This window comes from Mytilus trossulus, chromosome 8 (assembly GCF_036588685.1).
Source record: "Mytilus trossulus isolate FHL-02 chromosome 8, PNRI_Mtr1.1.1.hap1, whole genome shotgun sequence".
In the NCBI taxonomy this organism is placed as follows: domain Eukaryota; kingdom Metazoa; phylum Mollusca; class Bivalvia; order Mytilida; family Mytilidae; genus Mytilus; species Mytilus trossulus.
The window spans coordinates 78,254,435-78,267,770 of NC_086380.1; the positions used below are offsets into that span (position 1 = coordinate 78,254,435).

General features: G+C 31.6%; 1 protein-coding gene across 3 annotated transcripts in view; it reads left to right on the forward strand.

Moving 5' to 3' along the window:
- The window catches only part of LOC134681433 (VWFA and cache domain-containing protein 1-like), a 37,060-nt gene that overhangs the window by 7,223 nt on the left and 16,501 nt on the right, over positions 1 to 13,336 (forward strand). Inside the window, exons 1-11 of one of the 3 annotated variants that reach the window (XM_063541064.1) lie at positions 32 to 382; positions 3,538 to 3,803; positions 5,707 to 5,769; positions 6,533 to 6,706; positions 7,366 to 7,574; positions 8,613 to 8,778; positions 9,482 to 9,710; positions 10,385 to 10,510; positions 11,359 to 11,432; positions 11,769 to 11,913; positions 12,398 to 12,677. In XM_063541064.1, the coding sequence (XP_063397134.1) occupies positions 3,624 to 3,803; positions 5,707 to 5,769; positions 6,533 to 6,706; positions 7,366 to 7,574; positions 8,613 to 8,778; positions 9,482 to 9,710; positions 10,385 to 10,510; positions 11,359 to 11,432; positions 11,769 to 11,913; positions 12,398 to 12,677 (1,646 nt within the window). In that variant the 5' untranslated portion in view covers positions 32 to 382; positions 3,538 to 3,623. Of the gene's footprint in view, positions 1 to 31; positions 383 to 1,994; positions 2,090 to 3,537; positions 3,804 to 5,706; positions 5,770 to 6,532; positions 6,707 to 7,365; positions 7,575 to 8,612; positions 8,779 to 9,481; positions 9,711 to 10,384; positions 10,511 to 11,358; positions 11,433 to 11,768; positions 11,914 to 12,397; positions 12,678 to 13,336 lie in introns of those variants that run through there. The other 2 variants (XM_063541065.1, XM_063541063.1) reach the window with 2 other exon arrangements.

Genomic DNA, 13,336 nt, shown 5'->3' on the forward strand with positions numbered 1-13,336 from the left:
TATTTTTAAAATAAATATTAAGATGTTGAAAAGAAATACTCCATAAGTAAATATAATTATTCAGACAGTAATAGTCAAATTACCATCAGTTCAACACTTCCCTATTCTACACTGACCAGGAACTGAAAGAAATACAATGGAAAGTAAGATATACATCAATGAACTTTGATACGACGAAAATTATTTCTCATCGGATTTCAACTACTGTTGTTAGAGAATACGGAATAATTACTCATTTTGCTGTTGTTAGAGAAAACGGAATAATTACTCATTTTGCTGTTGTTAGAGAATACGGAATAATTACTCATTTTGCTGTTGTTAGAGAAAACGGAATAATTACTCATTTTGCTGGAGCTTCACAGTTCAAACCCGTTTGAGTGAGGTTCGTATTGATAAATCTTCAGTTACATTTGTCAGATGTATTTCTTTTTCTATCAACTAATGACTTAAGCTTTTTACAACTGTATACTTTATTCTGTTGTTATGTTGTACTGTTACACCATGTTCCCAGGTAAGGACGAAGGTTTAGTGCCTACAAAATAGTTTTACCCCGCCAAGTTTTGCATGTGGTTGTTCAAAGCCAGGAGCCTATAATAGTTCAGTGGTTGTGGTTTGTTGCTACGTGGTATGGGTTTTGCTAATTGTTGAAAGTTATAAGGTGACAAATAGTTGGTAATGTCTGTTTCATTTGGTCTAGTGTGTATAGTTGTCTAATTGGCAATCATACCACATCTTCTTTTTTATATTTATATTTAAACGTAAAAATGCCATTATTTTTTTAATTATAATTAATAGAAAACGGATTGTTTTGTATCAAGGCTTTTACAGTATTTTATACTGTCATTTAAAGATACGTGTGTATAACTTGTACAACAAAACTTGTAAGGTGTTAAATACTATAGGACGAAAATGGATGCATATCAAGTAATCTGTGTAATGTGGGTAGTGTTACGGGTTGCTAAACGTTGTGAAAGCGTTGACCGTGCATGCATTTATGGAATTAAGCGCTTCCGCGATTCATACAAAACGTACTTAGATCAACGCATTTACACCCGAATGAAGTAACATAAAAAGCATGCAATTTTTAAATAAAAATAGAAGTTAATTTCAAATTCATTGAACGTTCCATAGCCAGTGTTGACACGAACTGTAGCCATTCATTATTTTTTTTTTTAATATTTACCTTAGGTATATATGTTTACGTATAGAAAGTGTATCAACAACTAAATGGTACAAATAGAATTTAAAATTAAAAATGTCTATCATTTGAATTTAAAATAGGCAGTATTAGTGTTGCGCATTCACCAAGGACTTATGAAGAACGTTTCGTTATTATGTTTAAGCTCTTTATAATGCGATTGAGTATTCCTTTTAATACGGTTAGACTTCCTTATATACTATTTCATTATAATTGAAAATTCAGTTCACTATATGTCATCTTTTAAATAACGTTGATACGTTATAATTATGAGGGTCACGATGGGATCCTCTGTTTGTTTACTAACTTATTTATTTGGACAGTTTTTCTCAATTTATTTATTTTTAAAGTGGTACCCAACACCTTGACTAAAATAACATGGTTCGTTTAATTTCCATAAAATTTTGACAAAATATCAACTTTGACCCTTTAAAAAAAATATAAACATTTAAAAAAAATGAACCACTTTGCCGGAAAAAAATCATTGGATGTATAGCTGATTGTCAAACACTACTTTTGATCATTGAGAAGCTTAATATCATTAGTTATATAACAAGTATAGACCGTAATTAAAACGTTCAGATGATGTTAAAGAGTTATCTCCCTGTAGTGTTTTGTACCACCTTAATTTGCCAACTATTCTCTATTCTTTTTATTATAGCACCACAAATAAACTCTCAATGCTGGATTGTTTTTGCTTATTTGTCTATTATAGTCTTTAGTATTTCTGTCCTTAATACTGCACATTTGACAATTATTTGCTACTCTGTAAACCCCACACAGACCCTCGTGTATATTTTTGAACATGTATATGAAAGTCCCATGAAACGGTCTAAGTGATACATTCGTTAGGTTATGATTTCGTTTTTGGAAATTCAATGCACGTAAAATGTAAGTAATTTATAATACTTTGGAAAATTTTACAAAAAAAAATATGAAATGTATGAACAATTTCTACTTGTAGAAATAAGAAACGACCAAATTTAAATCTGCAATAATTGAATCGAATGATGCACATGAATTTTGTATAAATGTAAAAAGACATTTATTATATCCGTAGATATTAGTTTTGTCTTTTACAATTGTGAGAAACTAATGTTAGTAAAAAACGTGCACAATGCACGTACAATTTCTACTTTGAAAGGGTGACGAAAGATACCAGAGGGAGAGTCAAATTCATAGATAGAAATTAAACTGACAACGCCATGGCTAAAAATAAAAATACAAACAGACAAATAATAGCACAGAAGACACAACATAGAAAAATAAAGACTAAGCAACACGAGCCCCTGGGAGTGATATCAGGTGCTCCGGAAGGGTAAGGGACAAATAGAAAATGACACTAGTCATATGTTAAACCGAATAATTCACGTGTATATTTCAGAGGATATTCTATTTATTTGTAATATTATACTTTTTGTTTAGTCGATTCATAGTATCTCCTTTTAACTGTAAGTACTTTTTTTATTCAACAAAGGGAAATATATATATATACATAATATACTGGAAAAACAAATCTTGTTCATATAAATCTGTAGTTAAATCGTAACAAAATTACCTTTCACAAATTTAATTTTTGAACCTAACATCTCCTGTTAGAACAAAATTCATAATCAAATTCTTAAATCTAAAGTATGAATATTAAAACCACCTTTTTATCCCAGTTGATGTTCTTTAAACAACTTAATAACCCCGCAGCATTTTGTCTGTCATGATACTGTATTGTAGTGGTTATGGTATGTTGCTGTGTTTCATATTTGTTTTTCGTTCATTATTTTGTACATAGATAAGCCAATAGTTTTCTCGTTTGACATTTGTCATTTCGGAACCTATACGATATAGCCTTTCCTTATTGTTGAAGGAAGTACGATGACCTATAGGTGTACATGTATGTGTTTGTTGGTTTCTTGTGGAAAGTTGTCATGTTATCATATTACATCTTATTTGTGTGTCCCAGATACGATAGTAGAGGAGCATTATCTTTCCTGCTCTGTGCGTTTGTTCGATGAGTCTTCGATCGATCGTCCATCCGTTCGTGCGTTCGTCCGTCTTTCGTCCGTCTGTTTCGCTTCAGGTTAATTTGGTTTTTTTTGTTGGTCAAGGGATTTTTTTTTAAGTTGAAGTCCAAACAACTTGAAACGTAGTACACCTGTTCACTGTGAAATGATCTTTCTAATTTTAATACCAAATTAGAGTTTCCATCCCAATTTCACGGTCCACTGACCATAAAAAATGATAGTGCGAAGAGGGCATCCGTGTTCTATGGACACATTCTTGTTTATATATATTTATATAAACTGGGTACAGATACATAATGTTTTCATTTCGTTGTATTTCAGAAACTCCCCTGAACATCATACAATGTTGACAAAAACGCAACAATACTTTAGCATTGCACTATTATGACTAGTGTTCAGTTTTTCACATGACCAAAGCCAACAGATATATATTTACAAAACACTTGATCAAAATGAATGTTTTGGTTCTGCTAACGTGTATTATTGGAATAAACTATTGGGTAAATGCTGACGATAACATTGATGGGAACAAGTTGGCACAGGAACTCAGAAAGATTAAGGAAGATATTGGCGTCAATCATATGCAGGTAATTTATATAGGTGGCAATGGTTTATTCCTTGAATGCCAACATCCTTTGATCTACAGACAATTTACCTGTAAAATTATGTTGGCATTCGAGGAATAGGTGCAAGAAGTTATCACAACAAAAGTGGATGCTTTTCAAAACAGTTATTCTAATTAAACAGAAAGGTAAATTCCAGGTAGTTATATCACATTGAATTTCATGTTTGTAAAAATGTTGAAAATTCATTTTTTGCTGTAACTGCTTGAACCAATATGCTCTTCTCTAAACTTTGAAATTGTTGCATCACTAAGTCTTTGGCTTTTTTCAATATTTCTATAGTTTTGTGTGCTGTAATTTTCTCCTATTTTATTTGATGGAGTTTTTCCAAACTTTGTGTATTCTCATACTTTTTTCATACCATAAAAGGAAGAACTTTTTGAATATTTGTTTGCAGACAGAGAACACAGAAAACAATACATATAACATAAGTAAACATATAAGCAGATTGAAAAAAGCATTATAAATCTTTATATGTGAATATTGTTGAATATTTTATACAAGCCATTTTCATTTAACAGTCTATTACAAGTGTAAAATTTAATTAATAATTGTTCAATCAAAAAAGTTAATAAAAGTTTATATTTACTTATATAAAATATTCAATATGAAATGGATTAAGATAAATCTGTAATATCCTTTTTTTAGTTTGAAATAATTGTATTTAACTAGAACTTTTTAATTTTTTTTAAATATGTCTTTAGTTAAGAAATATTTCCATTCCAAAAATATTTATTTTTAATAAAAAGTAATAATTCATAACACCTTTAACCCCAAAATCTTCTATAATTTCTTATCAAAAAGTGATTTAATGTTGCAATTTTCTCTAATTAAATTTTACAGTTTAATACTTATAAAATCATAAAATAAGTTATAAAAACACCTATTATTCTTAAGAAAACATCTATTGAAATATATTTGTTGGCATTCAAGGAATAGGTAACATATAAAATGTTGGCATTACGTTAGCACAATAACTTAGAAAGATAAAGACAGGTATTTGCGCTAATTATAAGCAGGTAATGTGCACAGGTAGCAATATGTTAAAGTAGAAAGATTAAGGAAGATACTGGCGTCAATTATAATTATGCCGATAATGTGCATAGGTGGTAATAGGTTAGCACAAGAACTTAGAAAGTTTAGGAAAATAATTAAGTCATGCAGGTTATGTCTATACATGGCAAAATTTGACACAGAAACTTTGAAAAATAAAGCAAGATATCCTTTTATGTCGTTAATATACATTAGCATAGTGACTATTGCATTCAATTTTAAATTTGATTTTCGTCCAGTTAAGTTAACGGAAAATATATGAAAAAACTGTCAAAATGTAACACTATAAAACTCAATTCAGAAATACCAATGTTAGGTCTATTAAATCTGTAAATAAAGATCGTTTTTGTAAAGTTGCTTTAATTTGCAAACTAAATATGCTGGTGTTAGTTTACGTTGAATTATCACAAGTATATAAAGCTTAGGAAAAGTGAGGCCCACAGCTGTTAACGCGAACTTATTTATCAAATAAAAGTAAATACGATTGCACTTTATATATTTTTTTTTATGTTCGAAGCGCTTTTTTGTATTTACTTTTATCGGGATGACTGAATAAACAGGCTAACGAAAATTCAAAAGCAAAGTCGGGATATACATATGTAGTATACAAATAGTTGTGTTTATGTCACATGATAATTTTGTCACGATTATTAAAGTATTATTAAAGCTGTATAAAAACTCAACAAATATACCTATATGTGTAGCATATATTTTTGTCTACAAACTCCTCATCAGTTACACCCGAATAAAAAGGAATCAAAAAGGTAAAATAAATAATCACAATTAGATTTTTTGATATTGATTTTGATTTCAGGAACAGTTCAATAATTTCCCCTATGAGATTAAGTCGGATACAGGGAACCAGTTATTAGAAAGGGTAAGAAACTTTTTTTTATGTTGTTTAATGTCCAGTGGCAAACATTTCACTCAATTTTAGGAATCGAAATCAATAATTTAACAATAAGGCAGTACTGCAAAGTAGGTTGACCGAAATAAATAGACCGGCGCTGAAAAAAAGAGTCTTCTCGATAGGGATAGAACATTTGTCCTGCAATAGGTCACCTTCTGCGCTAACAAGCCGTTGGTGTAATGCATTGCAGTTATGATTTTTATTGGACATGACTACACATAAATACATACATCCGACACCGCCAAACAGAAATATGCAATAATTTTACAACCATACGAGAATCAATTGAGGATCATATTCACATACATAATCAACGCTCCGGGGTAGGAATACTCATATCATCTAATAAAGTAATGCAGGGCAATACAAAAACAAATAAAAAGGGTCATGCTATGTAATATTAGAAAAATATTGTATATACTAGTATCCAGACTTGCAATACATATGGTTGTGGATGTACAATACTCGAAGTTTAAAATTCGTTTCTTATCAATCAATGGTGATGAATTTGTAATTCGAACTATTAATGCTGCACGCTATACAAGAGCACATAATCTAGTAAAATACTAAAAAGTCAACATAACCTTCCTTAGAAAAAAATATTTTCCTTTATTTATCACGTGATTACCTTGAAGTTTTCCCCCGCTTCTATTTAAACTTGCCAATATGACGTGTATCCTATGGAATGCTGTATTTTTTGTGTTCATTATTTCTTTTTTTATACCTGCAGATTCAATTAAGTTTAGACACGTCACTAAATGATTTGAATCGAGTCATTAACGATGTGTATACCAAAATTGTAACTGTGCATTCAAGTAACCCAGATTCTACGTCAACAAGTTTTGATCGATGCTGCGATTTACAGGATAGTGCCTTGACCTACTTACCAGAGTTCCAATCAAAAGTAAGTGATGTTTCATAATCCGTTTCTTATAAAACAAAACTCAGGAACCCCTGTACACATTTTTAAACATATGGTGACTCCCCCTAATGTAAGCACTACGTATTATCAGAGCACGATAAACTGATTTTTGAAACATTGATTTCAATTTGTTTTATCGATTTTCTTGATAATAATCAGATCAAATGGGACAATTTAGATTTCGACTTATTCTATACACACCTCTCTATTGTTAAAAACCATATGCTAATCTCTAGATTGTTTTGGTTTTTGTCATTGAGTTGCTGCCTCATACTTGTATACTAAGAATTCAAATTGTATCCATACTCACCTCTCGATAAATTCACACAGATTCAAGATGAAGTATGCTTTTTTATTTTATTTACATTTTAACTCCAATGAAAATTTGTATCAATGAAATTTAGTTCAGCGCAAGAAAACCAATGCCTTATGGACGCCCCCAATTTTATCAGAGAAAAACAAAAAAAGTTAAATACATAAATTTATCATTGATACTAGACGAGCGTTTTGTCTACAACAGACTCACTGATGATGATCCAATCAAAATGTTTAAAGACCAACTAAAGTATAAAGTTGAAGAGTTATGAATTAACGTGAAACAGGAATATATTTTAGTTATTTGTTTCTAATACCATTTATAGGTTGATCTGACCAAAGCATGTGTTACGACATCCCCTATAGCTGTAAACAATTTAAAATACCCGACAGAACAAATCGGTGAAACAATGAAAACCAACTACGAGTACAACAAGAACGTTTTATGGCAGCATTACAGCACAACAGAGGGCGTGTCTGTCATCTACCCCGCCACAAAGTGGCACAACTGTCAGAACTTTGATCCTAGATTTAAGTAAGATAAATTGTAGAGAATTAATGCTTTGGAGTGCATGTTTATGTTTGTGTAAGCATACAGTTGTAGGTGTATTAATGTGTTTTCATTTGTAATATCAAAGTATTGTTAACATGTCAATTAGTATTACTGAGAGCCAAAAGATTCAAAGGGATATTATAACTCATAAGTCGAAAACAAAGTGGCAATGCATGGCAAAAGAAGAATACACATTGTCAACATAGAAAAATAAAGACTGAGCAACATGAACCATACAAAAAAAAAATGGGGGTGTTCTAATGTGCTCCGGAATGGTAAGCCGACGATACTCTAATTTGGCACCCAAGACGAGATTTTGCATAATCTTCCAAAATCTGTCAAATTGTGTTATTTAAATAACACCTTCCGTGCACATGTTGATTTAGTGTGGAGATCAAGGGATTGTATTAATTCAATATGTTATGCAATTTTCGCGCGAAACCATCTCAATAGACGTCTATATATATTATCATTTTATTCAGGCATGAATTGTTAAATCGACTGCCAAATAGACACTACTGATGACAGAAACATTGATCATGCTTGTTGACGTCAACGAAAATAACATTATAAAAGTCGTATGCATCCAACGTGATTTGCTGTATTAACCTTCACTCGGAACATTCAAACACAACAAAAGAAAAACCAATTTGAAAGCGAAGGATGAAAAATACTTCTTATCCGTTAGTAGTTTTGTGATAACTTTTGTGTCTTTTATTTCCACCCTAAGGGGGACTTGGAAACATTGACGTTGATCTTATCACAATTAGCAATAAAACCTTGTTATAATATGGCGAGTGTTCCGCTGAACATGTGTGGATGTACAAGTACGCAAACACGTCCAGTCAGAATGGAGACGTTAAATACAATACACACTTTAGAGAAAATGCCACGCGCTGTTTACGATAAGAACCCTTGCCCAACTTTTTGAGGGAACTTACCTATTATTAAGCAACAATAAAAATCAAGGTTTAGTTAATCGCTTCAATTGTTACTAATCTTTGTTTTTTTCCTCGTTAGATCTTCATACGCAGCCGCTGCTTCGCCTACAGATAAAGATGTGGTTATAGTGATTGATACAAGTTCCTCTATGAGACAACCATCTGGAGTAATAGACAAAACCAAGATTGTAATAGCAAAAGAAGCAGCTAACAATGTCTTACAAACACTCAAACCAAATGATAGGGTAGGTAATTTTGTTTTAAAATTATTATGACCAGCTTTGTCGTTTTACTTCTGGCTGCAACTATTGTATGCATAAACGGAACGATAAAATTAAAGAGAACTTGGAATATACAAATTATTCTATCGGTAAGACATGTCTGGGACAACCGTCAATTTCTCTTAGTACCATTGAACGTAAATGGAGGAAAATAACACAAATCAATGTAAGTGTCTTCGGGTTTACCTGACTGGCCATGGAGACATCTAGAACTCAACATTAAATCTAAAAAAGAAAATAAATATTAGAAACTATTCTGATGAAATGACATCTATACAGTATAATACTTAGGTCCCTGTCGAATATGTTTCACTCTTTATATATTTTAAGTGACATGATCACATAGCCAAATAAATACCTCGAACAATATTTGATGATACAGAGTCGAAAGATGCGACAGGGATATCCTAACTCATAAGTAGAAAATAAACTGACAACATCGTGACTAAAAAAGAAACAGACAAACAATAGTACAAAATTTATTTAGAAAACTCAAGACTGAGCAACAGAAACCTCCTCAAAAACTTGGGTGATCTCAGTTGCTCCTGAAGGGTATGCAAATCCAGCGCCACGTGTGGTACCCGTCGTGTTGCTCAAGTAAGTACACATCTGGTAACATGTATATATAATTAATAAATAGAATTCAATAGAACTTTTTATTTTATAGGTAGGGATTGTTCGATTTGATAAAAATTCATATACCCCGACAGGAGATAACTATCATTCCTGTTATGAAAACCAACTTGCATTTGCAACAAAAGAAAATACGGACAAACTAAAGCAGTATGTGTTTTCAATAGTGTCAGGTGATTTTGAATCTAACTTTGGAAATGCTCTAGTATCTGCATTCGAATACTTTAACTCCACGGATGAAGTTGTTCAAGTTGAAAATAGAGGTAAATTTGTTTATTCTTTATGTATAGAATATATGTGTATATTTTAATTTATAATTCGTGTGCTTTGTTAAGGCCTTCTCATTTGCCGTATAGCATTATAATCCTGGTACCTTTGATAACTATTGAGTATATCATGATTACTCTCCAAAAAAATAATTTTATACATCATTTGCGAGGAATAGACGCACAAACACACATATGCAGAAAAAACATTCTTATGTCTTTACATGAAGCTGGAAATTTAGCAAGTTTTAATCATTTTAAAAGTTGTTGCTAGTTAAAATTCTCATATTTTTTATAATTATTGTGAGGTATTTAGAATATAGCTGTGTCCAGTTAATCTACCTCTCATCTGAATTTGGTTTTCAGAAATTTGTTTATTTCAAATGTTATATAAGTATTGTATTATAAGGTAATCTTCGATATATGAATATAAACAATATGAAGCAACACAAGTTCGATGTGAATTTAGAGTTTTTGAAATCGTGAAAAGCAATAACATAAAAAAAATTACCTTGTAATGTAGAAAGTTACGTATTTTATTAGCTCGAGTTTGTTTCTGCATTAGTTAACAGCCAATGTATTACCATATGGTCGCATATAGCCCCCGATCAGATAAAACATAGCACCGACAAACAAAGCGATTTAACATTTGCATAAATTAAACTTTTCAGAACAAATCATTCTTTTCATCAGTGATGGAATGTCCTCGTCTGGGAAAAACCCAATTCAAGTAATCAGCGACGAGAATTTGAAATATAGCAACAGAATTGCAATATTTACTTATCTGATTGGACAAGGTACAATGTAACTTAACTAATAAACATTTTTAAAAGATGCTTGTCCTCTTGATCACATAAAAACACTTAAGTGTTGTATGATGATTATAGAGCCGTGTGGTGAAAATGGAGGGACATATTTTGCTGTTTGGGATTAAGTTCACAAATTGAATGAACATGCTCAAACGATAAGATTGTCTCTCATGGGTATGTAAGACAGGAACTAAGCAATACACAGATCACGACATGTATACGCTACAACATCAGAACAAAAGGAAAACGTAAAAATTCGAAGCTCTATCCAGGTCCTCTTTTTTGCTATGTTTTAATAACAGTTCTTTCATATACACATAACTAAGAGACTCATAATTGGTTTATAGATATGTAGCTACGTTCGATAGAAGCTGACGTTACATTAATTTCCATGACCCAAATTGTATAGGGGAATTTGGAAAACAAGATATGCATCCAACATAATCGATTTTTTTTTTTAATTAGAAATTTAACATTTTATGCTGTCCGTAGCACGTTGTATAGCTAGTCTGTAACTCTTCTCTGAATATGCACTACATATTATCAATTGGACTCGAAGAAAATCTGTTCACAAAATCACAGAAAACTGATATGTCCAAACAACGACCTTGTTTTTTTGTATTAATTAAAACAAAAAAAGTGAAACACTAAATATAAGGTTATCATATTATTGAAAGATAAATAAACGTGTCTCTTTTTTTATTACGATGATTCTGTCTTTTATAGTCTAGAAAGTATATCTACCTTTTTGTCTTATTCTTTTGGTTTATCCAATTTGATCGGGTATACAGTTTAATATATCTATTAATAACTGATTAACCGTTGTACATTAAAAGAGGAAAATGCAAAGGCACAGTTACAAAGTATGGCAAACCAGGATCTATACAATCCATCTGCTGGACCGAAACAAGTAGGTATTTAAATTTCATCACATTTCGGAAAGTTTGTAAACAAGCATATTACACAATTTTCAATTATAATGCGGTTACAAATTGTTTAATGTTGTTTTACGATGTTTATCATCGAGTTTGTACTTACATACGCAACATGCAGCACCTGAGATAACCCCCATATAGGCTTCGTGAGATTAGTCTTACGTGCTCTACCTTATATTTTGTGTACTGTTGATTTGTCTTTTTATATCTTTTTTCGCAATGGTGTTGTCGGTTTGTTTTCAATGACTAAACACAATTCATCAGTCAACAACATATTGTTATTTCTATCCATTGCATTTTTTATTTTTTAGATTGGACATTTTGAATATTTTGACCAAACTAACCAGCAATATCTTTCAACTAGATTGGCTACGTTTTATGAACATTTGTCTACAGGAAGTCAATTAGGTGAATCCACATTCACTGTACCTTATGTAGATCCTTTCTCAGGAGTGGGTATGTATATTGAAAGAAACAGACACTTAATTATATATAAATAATGGAGGAACTGTCCCAATAAACGAAAAAGAAGTAATATGGTCTTCAAATACTACAAAAAGAGGAGATTTTAGCTTTTTTACAATTATTTTGTTGTTGAATTTTCTTGCATATCGTGGAAATAACGTTTCTGTGATATTAATTGACTTCTCTTTTAAATCCTTTTTGAACGAGTAAGAGGGAGAGAAACTAAAAAGTAAAATCACAAAAATACTGAACTCAGAGGAAAATCAAATCGGAAAGTCACCAACCCCATGGCAAAATCAAATGACAAAACACACCAAAAACGAATGGACAACAACTGTCATATTCCTGACTTGGTACAGGCATTTTCAAATTTAGAAAATGTAAAGGTTCTCAAGTAAAATCTTTGCATCTGCATAAAAAACTAAACGAAATTATTGAAAACAAGATAAGTGGATCGCACTTTTATTTTCTGCAGGATTGATCACATCATTATGTCGCCGTGTTCATGTGTCGACTGGTTTTCATGGAGTTATGTGCACAGACGTGAAAATAAGTAAACTATTAACCGAAATAGAGTACTTCTCCGAGGACGAGTTTACCTACGCTTTTCTGATAGATGGAACCGGAAGAGCACTTATGCATCCTCTGTTACCAAATGCAGCTTTTGTCAAATCTACAGAAGATCCTGTGTTATTAGATATAAGCGTTCTAGAAAGAGAACAAAATGCAAAATCAGTTATTGAATCAATGAAAAGGTAAAAACTGTCCAAAAATGATACCTCACTCTATAATTGGTGATATATTCATTCCACCTTGTGCGTCCATTCATTATATACGTATTTCCTTCAACACTTTCTCAACTGAACAGAATGGAATCAAATTTAGTCAGACGCATGAAAGTGACTTGTTTAAGCGATTTAGCAATTTCGGATTTGTTAAACCCCTTTGTAAGGTTTGTCGATATTTGAAACTGCTCATTGTGGTATAAGAGTTTAAATGTTTTCGTCATACTCCTCTAACGAACTACTTAAAATTATGGCTAAATATTTAGTCATTAACTTTGAAGTGATGAGTGTAGCTACTTTTCTTATGTTTTTTGATACATACATCTTGTTTTACCGAACAAAGATTTATGAGCGGGGTAATGCTTTATAATGCGTTATTTTTTTTCATCAATATTTACCTATACCCATGCAATCTACGAAAATTGATATCCCAGGATTAATAAGAAATTCACAGTAATATGTCAAACTGGACCTCCCTCGTCCATTATTAAAACTGCGGAGTGTTTAAATACGCAGCCATGTCAAGTCGAAAAAGGCTCATATACAATGTATGGATGAAATGACATGCTCTCATTACACGACATGCTGTTTGAAACGTTTGTATTTTTTGTCATTACAACGCCTTTTTC